Below are 15,996 nucleotides of genomic sequence, written 5' to 3' on the forward strand. Positions count from 1 at the left end.
CATGGTCAGTCTGTCACATCAATAGCCCACTCTCTGGCACCAACATCTGTAATTGTACGAATTTCTGTTGTGTGATAAAACACTATGACTAAGGCAAATATAAAAGAATTTGTTAAATTGACCTTACAGTTTCATAGGGTTAGAGTCCATGGTGATAGAGCAAGGCCATGGTGACAGGAATAGCTGAGAGCTCATGTCTTGGTCCCTAAGCAGGAGGCAGAAAAAAAATACTAGAACTGACTCCAGACTCAAAGCCTACCTCAGTGACAGACCTCCTCCCACCAAGACACACTTTCTAATACTAACATTTCTACCAGCTGCTGACTACGTATTTAAATAGGAGGCTGTGGGAGCCATTCCTGTTCAAACCAGGTTTGGTGGTACTTGTCTAGAATCTCAGAACTTTCAAGCCTAAAGCAAGAGAAGAATTCTTATGAATTCTAGGTCAGCCTGGACTAGAGTGAGAAACTTTATCTGTAAAAAATAAATAAATAAAATTCTTTTGAAGGTGTTAAGCTGAGAGGAATATATACGTATGTTGCTATGTCATGTTGTGAATGTAAGTGTGAAAATTTGTCTTAGGGCAGGAGAGATTATATACCATATAAGATCATATTCTGCTGTTGCTGAGGACCCAAAATTATTTCCCAACCCCAGCTCAGGTGGCTCACAACCATCTGTGACTGTAGCTCTAGGAGGATCTAACAGCTGTGACTCTGCCAGGACCTGTATGCATGTGTACATATCCACATTCATATATGTGTAATAAAAATAAAATTCTTAAGAAAAGATATATGTCGGGCTGGAGAGATGGCTCAGTGGTTAAGAGCACTCACTGCTCTTCCAGAGGTCCTGCGTTCAATTCCCAGCAACCACAAGGTAGCTCACAACCATCTGTAATGGGATTGGATGCCGTCTTCTGGTATGTGAGAAGACAGCAACAGTGTACTTACACACATTAGATAGATAGATAGATAGATAGATAGATAGATAGATAGATAGATAGATAGATAGATAGAATATTTTTTAAAAAAGAAAAGAAAAGAAAAAGAAAGGAAAAGGTATATATCTGGAGGAAAATGTACCCAGAGCAATGAGTTGACTTTTGAATGGATCTGTTAAAAACATTAAAAAAAAAAAAATCAGTGGGTAGAAATAAAATGTTAAATGTTCTAAGTTATACAGTATTCATAGTAAAGGAGTCATTTTGAATAATATTTTAGAATTTTATTTTCATTTTGTTTATTTAATTTTGGGGGCATATAGCCTTGGTTGGCCTAGAACTCACAATTTAGACTAAGCTGGTCTCAAACTCAGATCTACTTGCCTCTGCCTCCTGAGTGCTGGAAAAATAGAAAGAAACCTGGTTATGTATCAGTCAGTAGGTATGTGCCAATGGAATCGTGGTATACTCTACAAATAGCTAATAAAAGTACCTTACCCCTAAAACATTTTCTCTCAGTGGTTTTTAACTCATATTTAATTGGAAAAATAGAAAAATTAAAGAAGAAGTTGATTTATCCTCCCATAAGTAAATTCCTAATCAAGTATTTTTTTAAAAAATTCATTGATTCGTTTACTTACTTGTGGAGCACATTTCCATGTGTTCCAGAATTGGCCATCAAGTATACTTCTGTCGCTGTCTGCCTCCTCCCTTGAGGCAAGGTCTCTCTCTGACCCAGGGCTCTTGTTTTCTTGACTAGGCCAACAGCCAGCAACCTGTATCCACCAAGGCATGTGCAGGATGTCTGGCTTGTTATGTGGGTGTAGTGATCTAAACTTCAATTTTATCGATTTTGTGGCAAGTGCTTTTAACCATCTCTTCAGACCCTAATCTAGTCTTTTTTTTTTTTTCAATAGACTCTACTATATGCCAGAATCATTTAGGATGATTATTAAAAATATAGGTTCCTAGGCTGATGAGATGGCTCAGCTGGTAAAAGTATTTACCATTCAAGCCTGATGACTGAAATTGACCCCTGAAACTCACATACATATGGAAGGAGAGGACCAGCTCCTAAAAAATTGACTTCTGAGTTCTATATGTATGCACACCATGCTACATATATGCCTGCACACTCTCAAACACAGTACTCATAACTAAATAGATTTTTGTTTTTAAAGGCTTCTAGGATACTACTTCCTTTTATACTCCAAAGCTGTCCAGTCTCAGAGACGGAAGACCATAGCACTGTACTTTGGCTACATCTAGGGAGGTGCTCAGCACTCTTGTTACATGATTTTAGGTGTTTTTTGCTTGGTACCAGATATCCTACTCACCATCTGAGTCTCAGCAGAAATATAGCTATTTTCTTTTGGGAATAAATAAAACAAAACCCAAACCAGGAAGCCGTGGTAGTTTGTATCTGTAGTTCCAGTTTAGACAAGTAGGTGGGGAGTTTGAGGCAAGTCTAGGCTGCAAAGCTGTGCCACCTCGTAAATAAAACAATCAAACACAACCCCTCTCATTATTGATGACTTATACCATGAACTCCATGTTTTAAGTGTGTAGTTGTAGAGTTGTACAATTAATTTACTTTTGTGTTAATTCTGTCACTATTGAAAAATTTCTGTAGATGACCTAGGTTCCAGTCACAGCCACCTGTAATTACAGAGCCAGAGAATCTGATGCCCCTCCCCTACTTCCTCGAGCAGTAGCTCCACATGTGGTACACACACATACACATAAATAAAGCAGACAAAATACCTATAAATACATAATCTAAGAAGATAGGGAGTAAATAAAGGATCTCTGTCCATTTGAAGAGGTTTAAGCAACCACTATTCAGTTTTCTGTGTTTAGATTTTCCTTTTTAAAATTTTTTATATTGTCTAGACAGCTAAAATATATAGCATTTTGTATTGGGTTCTGAAGAAATTCTGTCAGAAAATAAAGATATCCTTTAAATTGATGACAATTTATTTAAAAAAAAAAAAAAGCCAGACAGTGGTGACACAGGCCTTTAATCCCAGCACTTGGGAGCAGAGGCAGGCGGATTTCTGAGTTCAGGGTCAGCCTGGTCTACAGAGTGAGTTCCAGGACAGCCAGGGCTACACAGAGAAACCCTGTCTCAAAACCCAAAAACAAACAAAAGAACTTGAGCTGGGGTTGACTTTTTACATTTGTAATTTCAGCTACTCTTGAAGTTGAGGCAAGAGAATTTTGAGTTCCAGACTAGTGTGGGTGATGTGGAAATACTGCTGGGTTGGGATGCGAGGAGAAAGTGTTGGTCTTCCATGTGTGAGAGACCATGGGTTGACTCTCTAGCATACACAAAAACAACAACAAACAAACATGTCACTTGAGATAGAAGTTGTGGTGGTTTATGCCAAGAAATTGGAGAGAGATTACTAGAATAGTAGTATGCCACTTATTGACTTGTAGTTTTTAATTTTTTTTTTTATTCTTTGTTAGGGAACACTGCACTGACTTATGCTTGTGCTGGAGGATTTATTGACATTGTAAAAGTGCTTCTTAATGAGGGTGCGAATATAGAAGACCATAATGAGAATGGACACACTCCCCTGATGGAGGCAGCCAGTGCCGGTCATGTGGAAGTTGCCAGAGTTCTTCTGGATCACGGTGCAGGCATCAACACTCACTCTAATGAGTTTAAAGAAAGTGCTCTGACACTTGCCTGCTACAAAGGTACTGTCTATGCTGAAATACGTATCATTGTTTTTACAACAGCCTCAAATATTTGAATATTATTTGGGTTAATTTTGTATTTCTCTTCACCTGAGTATTTGAATGAATTTTATATTGTTTTTTTTTCTTGTCATATAAACTTACCTTATAAGCTATAAAGGCATTTTAACTTGTATCTCTGTATAATTCCTATGTATATATTTCTTTATTATTTTTGTTTATTTAGTTATGATGTTAACCAAACAACTTGCAGATTCTAGGATTTCTGTTATTTAGTACTCTTCATTCTATCGAATTTTTCCCTTAAAGAATTATAAATAGATCTACTAATAGACAGTTGATGTAGAAAAACTGAAAAATATGGTGTACCGCAAAGAAAATTTAAATGACCTGTAATATTACCATCCAAAGATGAAAAAAGCATGTAAATGTATTTTAGTGTATGTCCAGTATATTTTTAAGCAAGTTTTTTGGATGATTACACAATATGTCAGTTATATTTTCTAGATTCGCTTGCTTGCGTATACCACAAAACACAGTGAGTTGTATAGAAGAGAAACTCAAAAGTAACTTACATGTGCTAGTATTGCAATTTCATTTTGTCCTCAGTATGGAAGAGTGTGATTTTTCTGTGGTACGTATGTCCTAGTTTATTGGTTCTGTGCTTAATGCTATCTGTAGTCCAGGAGGCAGCTAGAGCACAATAGTCTGTACTTGAAGGTGAAGAGGGTAAGAGCAAAGTAGCAACTGCCTTCCAATTTAGAAAGTTCCTTTTAAGAAGTCTTTCTAGAAGCTTCACTTTGTAACTCTTACTGCATTGTGCTGACTTCCCTCTGCTACAAGGAAGGCAGGAAATTGTCTTTTAAAAGTTAGGCATATTGCCACCTAGATAAAACCGAAGTAGTCCGGTGTCTCAAGAATAATAAGTAAGAATGAATGTTGAGTAGGGAACTCACAATCTCTGCTGAATTCATAAAATGAATACACCAGAATTTCCTATTGTTGGAGACAGTTTCTAATTTTTTCTTTTTTAAAAATTATTTAATTATTATTGTTTTTATTATTTGAAAACATTGATAATATCTTTGTGTAGACATTTTTGCCTAATCCTCTTATTTTCTTAGGATAAATTCTAGAAGTGAAATTGCTGGGTATTTTTAAGGCTTTTGATACTTACTTCCAGACTGCTTTCTAGAAAGGTTGAACCAGTTCACTAGGTGTCTCAGATCCCACTAGATGTCTGAGAACCCCTTTACCAACCTTATACCCTCTCCAGTACTGGGTATTATCATTCTCTTTACTCTCTGTCATTTTGATGGCTAAAATAATGGTATCTTATTTAATATCGCCTCTATTAGCTTAATGTCCATTTGTATATTTTTTGAATTACTATTTTATATCCTTCATGTATTTTTACACCGGAATGTTGTTATTTTTTTATTGGCTATTAACATTTTTAAATTAAATGTATCAAGAAGATTGTAATTATTTTTAAATGGAGTTTTTGTGTATCTGCTTATTATAGTGAATTATGGTAATTTTCAGTCTATTTTTCTAGAAAATGTTATAATATACTTTATCTTGCTTTCTATTTGATTCTAGTGTTTTGATAGTATATTAAATCAAAGAACAAGCATGATTACTTAAAGTAGAAATATGTACTTTAGGAAGTCAGTCTTTAAAACTTAGCCTTAACCTTATTGAAAGTGCATAAAACCATTTAATTGATAGTCCATTCTCTAACTTTATTTTTAAGGCCATTTGGATATGGTTCGATTTTTGCTTGAAGCTGGTGCAGATCAAGAGCACAAAACCGATGAGATGCACACTGCCTTAATGGAAGCTTGCATGGTAATCTCATTATCTTCATTTGAAATCTTGTGGGGAAAAAATCTGAGAATTATTGTTGTTACTGTTGTATGTGTGTCTCTGTTCTTGTGTGTGTGCAGGTACATATACATGCCTTTAGAAGCCCAGAGGACAGACAACCTTGGGTTTTCCTCTCTAGACTCCCATCCACTTTACTTGTTAAGGCAGGGTCTTTCACTGATCTGAAACCTCATAAGCACAATAGGCAGTCTGGCTTTGAGCTTTAGTGATCTGAATGTCTACCTCACTGTTGTATACCATTACACCTAGTTTTTTTCTCCTCCCTCTGGTATCTGGTGACCAGACTTATGTCCTCATGCTTAAAAGGCAACCACTTCAACTGAGCCCTATTTCTAGTTAATGTTTGGCTTGTATTTTTAACCAAATTCTAAGTAAAAAAACAGATAATGCTTTAATATATGGAATTTTAGAGGATAATAGAAACTTGTAATCCTGATGTAGTGTTTTTAGTTTTAAAGTTAAAAGTTTCTTTTAATTTATTTTTTACATTAAATTTTTTCCTTTATTTTTTGTGTGTATATTATATAAAAAAAGAATTAAATCCTAAACATTGAATTTCAGTATTCATCTATCATATGCATCCATGAGTTTGAACTTAGGGTTTGAATATTGTGTGTGTGCATGTGTCCATTTGTGTATGTATGATATGCTTATAACAAGTATTAAGGTCAGTATAAAGTGTGAAGTCAAGAATTTAGAGTTGAGGACTGAGAATCTGCAGAAATGGCTCAGAGGTTAAGAGTGTGTCTTAGTCACTTTTCTATTACTGTAAGGGGATACTATAACAAAGGCAACCATTATGAAAGAAAGCCTTTAATTCGGGAGCTTGTTTATGGTTTCAGAGGGTTAGTCCATCATCATGATGGCAGAAGTACGGTAGCAAGCATGGCACCAGGGCAGTAGCTACGAACTACATCCTGATCTATAGGCAATAGGCAGAGAAAGACTCTGAGACTGGTGAGGGCTTTTGAAATCTCAGAGCCCAACTCCAGTGACACACCTTCAGTGAGGCTGTACCTCCTAAATCTGCTCAAGCATTTCACCTACTAAGGACTAGACATTCAAATATATATCTATGGAGGTCAGTCTTACCCAAGCAACCAGAATGCTTAGTGCAAAGGGCCTAAGTTCATATCCGAGCACCCACGTGGTAGCTCACATCTGCTCTTTGAGATCCATTGCCCACTGGCATCCTGGCATGAGGTATCCATAAACTTATAGGCATACAAATATGCACATAATAAAAATAAATATTTAAAACCAAAAAAAAAATCTGAGGATTAGAGTGGAGCTCTGTGGTTAAAATATGGGCTTTGTATTTGTAAGACCCTGATAAATAATTTATATATAAATAAAATCTTTATTTTACATATTTAAAATATTCTTTGCCTTGCTCAACAAGTCGATGAGGCCAAGACAGAAGAGTACTACTCCATAGGGAGACTTCACTAAGTGACAAAATCCCAAGTGATAATGACTTCACAATTTCTTATGTCTTTTTCTTGTTTTGTTTTGGTTTTGTTTCTTTGTCAAGTTTTTGTTTCTAAGGAAGAGCTAATACAGTTTCTACATTTGAAAGCAGAATCCCTCTAAATTTGAGAGTATTGTTGTATTTGATCTGACAATTGTTTGAACAGTAATTTTTTTTTGAGGTTCTGTTGACTGGATTTGATAGCTTCTTTTCTTTTTTAATTTCAAAGAATATAAAAATTTAGTTATTTGGAATTATAAGTATTCGGTACCAGGTTAGATTTGTTTTAGAAAATTTTGAAATTTGTGAAAATTAAGATAATTTAAACATTTAAAAATTTTTTTGTTGTTGTTCATTTGTGTTTTGCCTGCATGTATGTCTGTGTGAGGTTGTTGGGTCCCTTGGAACTGAAGTTACAGTCAGTTGTGAGCTGCCATGTGGGCTCTGGGAATTGAATCTAGGTCCTCTGGACGAGATGTCAGTGATCTTAACCACTGAGCCGTCTTTCCAGCCCCTTAAACATTTAAAAAAAAAATAGTATTATTAGGTGTTAGGTAAGGTTTAAGTGCTGATAATAATGTATAATATCTAAGCTATATCAGCTTTCTTTAGTTCCTAGTTTGTCATCCACATAAAAAAAATCTCTAAAATTCTTTCTTTGCTTTACCTCTGATTATCTACAGGATGGACATGTAGAGGTGGCACGTTTGCTTTTAGACAGTGGTGCTCAGGTGAATATGCCTGCGGATTCCTTTGAGTCTCCATTGACTCTAGCTGCCTGTGGTGGACATGTTGAATTAGCAGCACTGCTTATTGAAAGAGGAGCAAATCTTGAAGAAGTTAATGACGAAGGATACACGCCTTTGATGGAAGCTGCTCGAGAAGGACATGAAGAGATGGTGGCACTTCTGTTGGCACAAGGTAAAGCCATTGTACTTTATTAAAATTAGCCTTGTGTGTTTTGCATGAGTTGAAGTAAATAATGTTTTGCCACTGATGAGAAAATAAATTTTCTATAGCTTAGGCAGGCCTTGAATTTCAATCAAATGAAAGTTTCCATACCTTAAACGGAATAGCCTAAGCAGAGATGGTAGGTGATTATTGTCTTATTTGCATACTGTATATAATTCTTTTGAAGCTAGTTCTGTCTTTTGTTGTGCTTTCAGGTGCAAATATAAATGCCCAGACAGAAGAAACTCAAGAAACTGCTCTTACCTTGGCTTGCTGTGGAGGCTTTTCTGAAGTTGCAGATTTCTTGATTAAGGCAGGGGCTGACATAGAACTTGGCTGTTCTACACCTCTCATGGAGGCTTCTCAGGAGGGACACCTGGAGTTGGTTAAATATTTGCTGGCTGCTGGTACGTGGCTTTAAAAATGCCTTTATCACAGAAAGAAAAATATAAATAATACTTATGCCTCAAATCTAAAAACATTGAAGTAAGAAATAGAGAGTGCAGTGGTGGCTACCAGAGTCTAGGGATAGTATAAGGGCATGAAAAATCTACAGCAAAAAAAGGGGAATGTTGGCACACTGCCAGGGTTTACCTTCTGCACCCCAGTTAGGGGTATGGGGAGAGAGAGGATATGAGGATGTAAATGCAGGCATGCGTGTTGTCACAGCACACACACTGAAGTGAGAGGACAGCTTTGAAGACTTTTCACTGTGGATTTCAGGAGTCAGACTCTGGTCATTAGGCTTGTGCCATAAGTGTTTTCACTTGCTAAGCCATATTTTCATCTCCTATCAAAATTTGTACTATGAGCAGACTGGATGTTTTTATCTCCAATATATATTTATATATGGTGATAGATAATAATTTATGTGATCTGATTGTTCCAGCGTGTTAGTAACATAACACTGAGCTCCATAAGTGTATACAAATATTATTCATCTATTAAATAAAATTAGGGTTAAGGATGTAGCTCAGTGTAAAAGGGCTCCTCAGTATGCATTAAGCTCTGGTTTTGTTAGTTTGTCATGCTAGCATCAGGTACTAGGGAATTCCGCTAAGGATGGAAGATCACCGAGCAATATTCCAAGACCTAGTCTTTAACAGACGTCTTACTATTGTTGTTTTTTGTTTAGTGGTTTGCTTATAAACTGTCTGTTCTTTTCTTTTGGAAGAAAGTTTAATTTTTCCTGTTTAGTCTTTGATGATAAGAAGAGATGGCTGTAGCATGATACGTTAAGGCTGTAATTTCTTGACATTTTAAGTTGCCTCAAAAAGAAAATCAAGGGGTTTGGGAGAGGTGAGTCAGCTGGTAAATAAAGCACATGTCATGCAAGCATGAAGGTCATACCCAGATCCTATGTAAAAGTTGGGTGGGCATGATGTAATCCTAGGGACAGGAAATCTGCAGATCAAGCTGACTAGCTGGACTATGCCAAGCTTCAGACTCAGGGAAAGACTCTACATCAATATATAAGATAGAGAATCATCAAAGAAGACACCGATGCTACCCTTTGGCCTTTATAAATATTTGCATATATGTTCTACATATATGTGCACATGCACATAGACATGGTAATGCACACAGCAGTTGTACATAGACCCAAAAAAGTAGGAAATAATTTTACAAGCAAAATCTTTCTTTCAAATATTTGTGCATTATTCTTTATTAAGTAATATCAAGAAATAGGTACATTTTTTAGAATTTATGTTGTCTGAAGGATATGCCAGAAAATGTACTGATAAAAACATAAACTTTAAAAAAAAAACAAAACATAAACTTTTAGGAGATGAAGGGATCTGCAACCCTATAGGTGGAACAACAATATGAACTAAACAGTACCCCCAGAGCTTGTGTCTCCAGCTGCATATATAGCAGAAGATGGCCTAGTTGGCCATCAATGGGAAGAGAGGCCCCTTGGTCTTGCAAACTTTATATGCAGTACAGGGGAACGCCAGGGCCAAGAAGTGGGAGTGGGTGGGTAGGGGAGCAGGGTAGGGAGAGGGTATAGGGGACTTTCGGGATAGCATTTGAAATGTAAATGAAGAAAATATCTAATAAAAAATTGAAAAAAAAACATAAACTTTTGTCTTTTAGAAGCAATATTGAATTTCTCATTTATCAAGGTCTGATACATTGTTTTTCTTTTTTGTTGTTGTTTGTTTTGTTTTCACAACAGGGTTCTCTGTGTGTAGCCCTGCAAATGGAACTGATCTATAGATCAGGTTAGCCTTGAACTCACAGAGATTTGCCTGCTGGGATTAAAGGCGTGGCTTCTCTTTGCCACCAAACCCCAGCCCTGATACATTGTTTTAAATCTAAATTCTAAACTGGTGGCACATGCCTATAATTTCAGCACTGGAGAGGCAGAGGCAGGAAGATCCATTCTCTTCTATAAATTGAGTTCTAGGCCAGCCACCGATTCCTATTGAGACCTTGTCTCATACAAAACAAAACAAGACAAGAGAAGACAAAACAAAAAGAACTTTAGGTGGAAGCAGGAAGATCAGGACTTCAAGTTGGTCACAGAGCATATCTAAGCTATATGAGACCATGTATACACAAACCAAAAACAAAACGAAAGAACTTACTGAATATTAGACATTCTTACTCAGATTTTGTATTATTTCTATTACTTGCCTCTAGTCATTGTGTTATAAAAAATATTAGCTGAGTGTGGTAGTGCATGCCTTTAATCTCAGGAGGCCAAGGTAGGCGAATCTCTGATTTCAAAGCTAACCTGGTCCACGTGCAAGTTGCAGACCCTGTGTAAAATAGACCATATGTGAAAAAGAAAGAAATATTATTAAACGCATTCTGTTTCTATTTTTTGTTTTTTTGAGTCTGGGTCCCTATTGGCTCCTAACACAGCCTCTGGGAAGGATATCTGGCTGTTTTTTTAATCTTGAAACTTAACTGATGCAAAGTTCAAAGTTGCTACATAATCTCATCAAGATAACCCAGCTAGTATTCAGTAATTAACCCTGGAGTCCCTGGCATTACTTTCTGTTGTCTCAGTTGATTCTCATATTTGCTCCTACTGCTGATTTGAAGGATATAGTTCCCAGAGTTCTCTGATTAGAATGATGACTCTAACATTAACCAGTCTTTTTCTTTTTGGCTTTGGTATGAGTTTTTGTTTTTGTTTTTTTGGTTTGTTTGGTTTTGTTTTTTTTTCTGTGACAGGCTCTTGGAGTACAGGCTGGTCTTGACCTCAAACTTCTGTTGCTCTTCTGGCTTTTACATCCCAATTTGGAGTTATGGGTGCGTCCTATCATGCTCGGTTTGTTGCCCACCCAATTTTAATTCATGGTCAATCTCATTTCATGTATATATTTCCTACTTCCCCTATTTATTTTCTTAGAATTATTTTTATTTAAAATAAACATTTATACTTTTACTTTTATTATATATTTATTTACTTAAAGTTTTATGCATCAGGTATAGTTGTGCACACCTTTGATCCCAGCATTTGGGAGGCAGAAGCAGTCAGATGTCTGAGTTCAAGGCCAGCCTGGTCTACACAGCAAGTTTCAGAGCATTCAGACCTATACTGAGAAACTGTTTCAAAAACAAAGAAATAAAATAAAAATAAAGTTTTATTTATATAAGTATATATGTGTGCCTGAGTGTACACCATATATATGCAGTGTCCATAGAGGCCAGAAGAGGGTGAAAGATCTCTGGAACTGGAGTTGGGTGATTGTGAGCTGCCATGTGTGTGCTGAGAACTGAAACCAGCTCCTCTGTACGAGGAGCAGGTATTCTTACCTCTGATCTCTCTGCAGCTTCTAACTGTAGTTTGTAAAACGTTCAAAGTCAGTTTTTATGAAGATACATAATGATTTTAGTATATTTGTAAAAAATAAAATTAGGGCTGGATAGATGGCTCAGTGGTTAAGGGTACTGGTTCCCCATCCAGAGGTCCTGAGTTCAATTCCCAGCAACCACATGGTGGCTCACAGCCATCTGTAATGAGTGCTGATGCCCTCTTCTGGTGTCCAGCTGTACATGCACATAGAGTACTCATTTTAAAAATCTTAAAAAGGAGGAAAAAAAGGAAAATTAAAAATAGCCACAGTACTTTTTTTTTGCTTCTAAAAAGCAAGGTAGGCTGGTTTTGGTAACATACCTTTAATCCCAGCATTCAGGGAGGAAGATGCAGGGGAGTCTCTCTGACTTGGAGTCCAGCCTGGTCTACCTAACCTTCTACCAGAAAGCTTGAGATTACATAGACCCTATCTCAAAATACCAATAAAAGAAAACAAATAGAATATAAATAGGGTCAGTGGCTCACTGTATAGACTAAACTGGCCTCCAACTCACAGAGGTCCATTATGTTGGGATTGGAGGTGTGCACTACCATGCTTGGCATGCATAAAGAATTTTAATTTGCAGGATCTCTGTAGTTTTTCATACTTTTTCCTTGTGAATTTTGGTAGTGGTGGTGAACAAATGGTGAGTTGATTCTGTAATTATACTTGACATTTTTTTCCTTATATTTTCATAAATTAATGGTTAACTCTAGAGGGAAACTTGGTTATATTCAGGTAGAATTTTTAAAAATAGGAAGATATTATCAATAATATTTCTATAACTTCATCAGTTGTTACCTGATTTTTCAGTTTTCTGGTTTTCTCTTTTTTTTAATAGTACTTTTAATTAGCCATTATCATAGTTTAGGTCACTTAGATTATAAGAGGTTGCAAAATAGAAGTATCCTAGCAGTCTGTTATTCTGTTCTCGTTCATTAGCTGAAATTTTCTGTAAAAAGAAATCTACCTATATTCAAGATTTAGTAGAAATTTGGTAGATATTGGAGGATAACATTTGACTTGACTTTCCTCCCCTTTTATTTATCAATTTCTAGAAATAATGAGACGATCCCCTAGTATCCTTCAAAAGTAGGCAGTGTAGTGGAGGAAGAAGAGAGTTTTAGATTACTATTCTGTGTGCATACTTGTGTGTTTGTGGGTATGCGTGCATACATGCATGCATGTACGTGCATGACCACAAGTACACCACAGTGTGGGTGTGGAGGTCAGACTACAACTTTGTGAAGTCAGTTTTCTTCTTCCTCTTCCTACCTTTCTGTAGATTCCACCAATCAAACACATGTTGTCATACTGAGGTAGCACTGCAGAGCTATCTTACCAGATGTTAAGGTCCTTTGGGCTCCAGGACCCAAAGGTTAGGGTTAAGAAATGCATATCTTTCTTAAACATTTAAAAGAAATGCCATAAATTCATGTTTGTAGTTCCAATTTAGAACCATTAGGTTTTTATTTAACTTAAATAATTAATGTTTTTCTTTCTTTTTTTTTTAATACCAATAACTTTTTTTTAAAGATTTTTTATTTATTAATTATATGTAAATACACTGTTGCTGCCTTGAGACACTCCAGAAGAGGGAGTCAGATCTCATTACAGATGGTTGTGAGCCACCATGTGGTTGCTGGGATTTGAACTCAAGACCTTCGGAAGAGCAGTCAGTGCTCTTAACCACTGAGCCATCTCTCCAGCCCCAATGTTTTTCTTAATGAGAAAAAATTTTTCATTTTTACCAAATAATTATTTACTTGATTTATATCATATTATCTATAGAACTGTTTCAAAATTCCCTAATTAAGTGTTTTGCTTTTGTATCTAGTACTTAAGGTATATTTTGTAAGATATGCAGGCAAATTTCTCTGCTTTAAAATAATTAGGTTTATTGCATTGTTATAAGGCAGAACACATTTCTATGAAATGTATTTAGAGGAAATAAGACAAAAGGGGGAAATAGGAATACTTAACTGTATTTTGATGGCATTTTCACGTTTTAAATGCTTCAGTTTCACTTTATCGTAAAACTGGACTAATGTAATTCTTCAATTTCAGGGTAAATGTGTGGTTTTATTTTTTTTTCTAGGTGCTAATGTGCATGCTACCACAGCAACAGGAGACACAGCTCTAACCTATGCTTGTGAAAATGGACATACAGATGTTGCAGATGTTCTACTTCAAGCAGGGGCCCATTTAGTAAGATTTTTTTAAAATTTCAAATATTTATGCATGAATGCTAATATTCATATCTATCATCTAGAACATATTTGTAATGATCAGTGATTTACACATTTTGAATAAAATAGGGATTGGTAGTATGGCATACAAGTCTTGCCAAGACTTGACAAGTTGAGTTTAATCTCCAGAACCCACATGGTAGAAAGTGATAACCAACTCTCAAGTTATCTTCAAACCTCATGTGTACATGTGGTTGCACATACACACTATGATTTTTAAAAATCATTTATTTATTTATTTATTTATTTATTTATTTATTTATTATATGTAAGTACACTGTAGCTGTCTTCAGACACTCCAGAAGAGGGCATCAGATTTCATTACGGATGGTTGTGAGACACCAACCATGTGGTTGCTGGGATTTGAACTCAGGACCTTTGGAAGAGCAGTCGGTGCTCTTAACTGCTGAGCCATCTGACAAGCTCACACACTAAGTTTTAATTGAACAAAATAAGCCTCTGGTCACCTGTAAGTTGTTAAATGTACTAAATGCATTTGAAATACGTTTAATAGCAAATACCATTTCTTTTCCTAGGCAAAAAACTATTAGTTTCTATTCTATTCATCCTATCCTCATTTAACCTGTATTTTCTAAAGTGCTATTTATTATGTATATCATAAAATTCAATGATGTTTTCACAAAATAAAACAATTTGTTAATTCGCTTTGGGTGGTTGACTTTTTCTGACTGCATTTAGAAGGAAATTTACTTCTGAAGATGTAGGTGAGTGGTAGAGGGCCTGCCTGACATGTGCAAAGGCCCAGGTCCAGCCCCCAGTATGACAAAAGAAGAAGACAAAAGTTGATACTGTTAACCATCTTCCTAACAATATCACCATATTCTGTTTTCTTTATCCTTTTGTATTTGACTTTTCATAATATCAAATTATGTGGCAAGTTCATATGTATTATAATGCTTAGAGCTATGGAAAATTATACATAGTACAATGAATAAATAATTATAATACTTACATGTGTGAGATATAGTTGGAAATGTAGAGAATTTTAGTATTTTCATTTATTTTGATAAACCAATACAGATACCTTTTAATCATTTCAATAACAAACGTCCCCTATTCAACCTGAGAATGTTGTTGAAAAATAATTGAGTAAAATTTAAGTATATAATATGGTTTACTATTATCATTTCTACTAATAATAAATGCTGCAATGATAACTGTTATTCATTTGTTTCCTGAGACAGGGTTTTGCTGTGCTTTTCTGGCTGGCCTGATTTTATGTAGACCCCAGGTTCTTTTCTTAGCCTACTACATAGTGGAATTATAGGCTGATTCTACCACAGCATTCGTATTTATTTCTTTTTTTCCTAATAAATATATTTTTAAAATTTCTTTAATTATTATATATGTGGTGTATAAGTGCCACAGAACACGTGGGGGTCAAAGGGCACCTTTGGTGTGTCAGTTCTCTCATGGGATCTAGAGATTGGACTCAGGTCATCAGGTTTGTGTGATAAGCACTTTTATCTGTTGAGCCACCTTGTCAGCCCACTGTGTGTATTAATGGTGGTGGCGTGAGGATGGAGGCTAGAAAATGGAGGCTAGAGGATGATGTTGTTGTTCTTCCATCATTCTCCACCCTTTATCTTGAGGTAGAGTCTCTCAATTAAACCCAGAACTTAGCAATTTGGTTAGTCTAGCTAAGTGGCTTCTCCTGTCTCTCTTCCATGTGCTGACCTAATAAGCAAAGCACACCATACAAAACTGGCATATATGTTGGTGCTATGGATCTGAACTCTGGCCCTTATTGCACAGCAGATTCTTTCCCTTTTAAGGCCTCTATCAACCCTAGAGAGCCCATTCTTACTAAGCAGGTTTTGCCGTATCAGTTAACATTTCTTCAAGATAATTGATATTTATGACAATAGAACACAGTATGCTGACTGTTTATTTTTCTTCTCCTTTATTTTTTGTATGCTGTGTGTCATGCATACTGTATGTAACACACCTCTG

At 36.0% G+C, this 15,996-nt stretch overlaps 1 protein-coding gene across 2 annotated transcripts in view; it reads left to right on the forward strand.

Annotated features, from left to right (window-relative positions):
* Nucleotides 1-15,996, forward strand: part of Ankhd1 (ankyrin repeat and KH domain containing 1) — a 98,888-nt gene that overhangs the window by 28,227 nt on the left and 54,665 nt on the right. For both annotated transcript variants that reach the window (XM_021151054.2, XM_021151055.3), the window contains exons 6-10: nucleotides 3,416-3,649; nucleotides 5,406-5,500; nucleotides 7,694-7,931; nucleotides 8,177-8,368; nucleotides 13,872-13,981. In XM_021151054.2, coding sequence (XP_021006713.1) covers nucleotides 3,416-3,649; nucleotides 5,406-5,500; nucleotides 7,694-7,931; nucleotides 8,177-8,368; nucleotides 13,872-13,981 — 869 coding nt within the window. The remainder of the gene's footprint in view (nucleotides 1-3,415; nucleotides 3,650-5,405; nucleotides 5,501-7,693; nucleotides 7,932-8,176; nucleotides 8,369-13,871; nucleotides 13,982-15,996) is intronic.

This window comes from Mus caroli, unplaced genomic scaffold (assembly GCF_978045245.1).
Source record: "Mus caroli unplaced genomic scaffold, Mus_caroli_1 scaffold_19, whole genome shotgun sequence".
NCBI lineage: Eukaryota > Metazoa > Chordata > Mammalia > Rodentia > Muridae > Mus > Mus caroli.